The sequence below is a fragment of the Cebus imitator genome, unplaced genomic scaffold (genome assembly GCF_001604975.1).
Source record: "Cebus imitator isolate Cc_AM_T3 unplaced genomic scaffold, Cebus_imitator-1.0 Scaffold132, whole genome shotgun sequence".
Taxonomy (NCBI): domain Eukaryota; kingdom Metazoa; phylum Chordata; class Mammalia; order Primates; family Cebidae; genus Cebus; species Cebus imitator.
In genome coordinates, this window is record NW_016107447.1 from 4852038 (window position 1) to 4855345 (window position 3308).

General features: G+C 38.4%; 1 protein-coding gene across 6 annotated transcripts in view; it reads right to left on the reverse strand.

Annotated features, from left to right (window-relative positions):
* Window positions 1–3308, reverse strand: part of STAU1 (staufen double-stranded RNA binding protein 1) — a 73656-nt gene that overhangs the window by 33402 nt on the left and 36946 nt on the right. For all 6 annotated transcript variants that reach the window (XM_017541383.2, XM_017541387.2, XM_017541384.1 and 3 more), the window contains one exon: window positions 860–998. In XM_017541383.2, the coding sequence (XP_017396872.1) occupies window positions 860–998 (139 nt within the window). The remainder of the gene's footprint in view (window positions 1–859; window positions 999–3308) is intronic.

Below are 3308 nucleotides of genomic sequence, written 5' to 3' on the forward strand. Positions count from 1 at the left end.
AAGGTATCTACAAATGCTGGGAATCGTTGTATTGCATGAAGCATGATGTTATGGGAATCACGTCCAAATATAACTCATTTACACAAAGCAGTTACAAGGGTGATCTTTAACCAGACTGCTTGAGGGCACAAGCCACACTGCCAGTGAGGAATATGCTCAGGCCCCTTCCAAGAGCAGTAGTTAAAGAAACACACAGGGCTAGGTGTAGTGGCTCACGCCTCTAATCCTAGCACTTTAGGAGGCTGAGGCAGGAGAACCCCTTGAACCCTGTTCAAGACCAGTCTGGGCAACATAGGGAGACCCTGTCTCAATTAATTAAAAAAAAAAAAAAAAAGAGGGGCAGCTGGGCACAGTGGCTCACGCCTGTAATCCCATCACTCTGGGAGGCCAAGACAGGCAGATCATCTGAGGTCAGGCGTTCAAGACCATCCTGGCCAACCTGGCAACACCCCATCTCTACTAAAAAAAAAAAAAAAAAATTACCAGAGCATGGTGGTGGGCACCTATAATCCCAGCTACTCAGGAGGCTAAGGCAGGGAGAATCACCTGAACCTGGGAGTTGGAGGTTGCAGTGAGCTGAGATTGCACCACTGTTCTCCAGCCTGGGCAACAGAGCAAAACCTCCTCAGGAAAAAAAAAAATGAGGGGCACAAAGACACAGTTCCAAAGGCACAAACGTAATTAAGACTCACTTCAACACTTGGCAGGCCCAAACCAAATCATTACTCCCGCCACAATCAAGAGGTTACTATTTTATGTAAAAGATCAGACATATTTTCACCTGTGTTTTACCAAAAAAAAAAAAAAAAAAAAAAAAAAAACCAACAACAAAACAAAGAAAGAAAAACCTCACACATACCTCGGGGGATAAGCACCTCCTCTCATGTTGTAGTTATAGGTGGACTGCATCCGAGAGTAAGGGTCAACAGGCTTATACATTGGTTTTTTTCCAAGTTTCATGCACAGTGCATTTAGTTCTACAGTAGGGGTTATGCTTTCTGCAAGAAAGAATCAACAAAGAACTGTTTTTTTTCTGATATGAGAATGATACTCAAATAAAAGGTAACAGCATGCTTTCTACTAATTGGATTCATGATGCACTACACAAAAGGACCTGGGTGGCTCACCGCTAGGCATCAAACAAGGAAATCCAAGAATATGCTATGATTTCTCCATGCTAATACAGTTAACAGCACAAAATTTACTCTGAGGGCCATAAGAGGAGCCACAATTTAATCCCATGACATTATCAGTAAAAGCTATATATGGTAGTTTTCAGAAGTTCGTTCCAAAACACATAAAATTTCATGATTAAAAAATCCTATGTAACTGTCCAAATTGTTTTACTGTTTGAGAATACTTAATCAATATAACCTTGGTTGTACTAATTGATAAGGTTATTGGCTTACACTCAGAAGTATGTCTCTACACACTACTGAACAATGCATTTATTACTAGAATGCAAAGCACTGTGCTAAGCTTAAGAAACACAATTCCTGCCCCAGAGTAGTTCAAAGAACACAAAGCACACTCAAAGAGGTACAATACAACATGACGTGCACCTTAAGGAAATGTGAAAATCACTGAGGAAGCGGCAACCCAATTCTCTTTGGAGAAGTCACTCAGGCCCACAAAATATTCAGGTATTTCCATTCTTGACATTTCTAATACAATTTGACCTGTGGTAACTTGTTAGGAATCTAACTTGTGGCGGCTTGTTAGGAAAATGAGTTCCATTTTCATATACAACAGGTTATCTCAAAATTATCAGCTTCAGAAAATACACATTATTCATTTTCCAATTTTTTTCTCTCAGTTTATCCAATGCACAGGCCTTTACAAACCATTTAAGAAGAAAGCCAGCCTGGAAAGATTAGTGTCAGTGCACAATCATATTTAAACAACACTTTCATACCAAAGACAGAATACTAGCAATGACAAAATCTAAATGCACACAAAAATCCACTTTAAAAAAAAAAGAAAAAAAAAATCCACTTTAAAATGCCTCTTTAGGATGTATATACAGAGAAATAAAAATGACCTGATTCTGTACTATAATTGGTTCAACTAAATTTAATGCTTGAATTGAATTTATAAGAGTATCTTTGGGGTTTGCACAGAGGGCCACATGAATTACTGATCTTTCTCTCCGTTACATTATATTTTTTATAAAATTCATATAATTGCATTTTAAGTACAGCCTGAATCATTTTAAGAGCAGCTCCGATCCACAGAATGTGTCTGCAGGAGAGAATAAATAAGAAAAAAAGTATAACACAAAGAAATCAAAATTAACAAGAAAGATGTGTCTGAGAACTTCCCAGATTCCTTCCTACGTACCAAGACCTGGAATGACTTCATGCATGTGACGGAGTCTCTGCTAAAACAGCCATTCCTGACACAGCCTCCAGGTCACTGATCCCCAACTCTTCACCAGCCATGCCTTCTGGATTAGTATTCTCCCTGCGTGGGTTCCTTGTTTGAAGAGATACTACCTGCTACCTTGTATTTAAGTAGTATTTACATTTTCTCATTCTTTTTTAATAATTAAGAGACATACAATTGACAATCAGCACTTCTGACCAACAAAATTACAAACAGTATTACCACACCAACTTGTTATGACTCTAGATAAAACTTGTATTCTTGGTAATCTATACAATCTTATCAAAAAATCTATTTTCATTAAACTTTTCAGAAATCTTTGAAATCATATGGTCACCCGCCATCCTTCCTATGACCGCCTTTCCAGATTGTCAGGAGTTGAAGGACCAGATTGGAAACCACTGTTTTAGAATGAGGTTAATGATTCCCCCCCCCAAAAAATAAGCATTTGTCACTGGTAGTGTAGAATCTGTGCTTTCAAAATCAACAAGTTTGTTAAGAAACCATTCATACACATACTAAACAGTACCTCTAGACACCCTTTTGAAACTGTTTGGCCCACACATAAGACCTAGACTCCTTCCTTCACTACCAAAAGGGCAGACTGTGGGCTTTGAAAATTTTGTTCCCTCCAAAGCTTTGGCAGCAGCTGTGTGTTTAACCTTTTTAATACTAGTTCACTCAGCTCTCCAGTGCTGATCTGCAAGTGTCAGCTGTACTGTAAATTCCTAGAAATGAAGAGTGTGAGCTCTCAATTCATGAAACCTGACATAGACTATAATATGTCTCTTGAACCTTGAACACTTTTAATGTTCATGAAACATGTTCAAGAGGCCTGGTCTTATCTTGACAATTTATCCTGTCATCCCCTTCTTATCCTTGTCATTTTCATAAACAAAAAAAAGATTGTGTGTTTATACCCT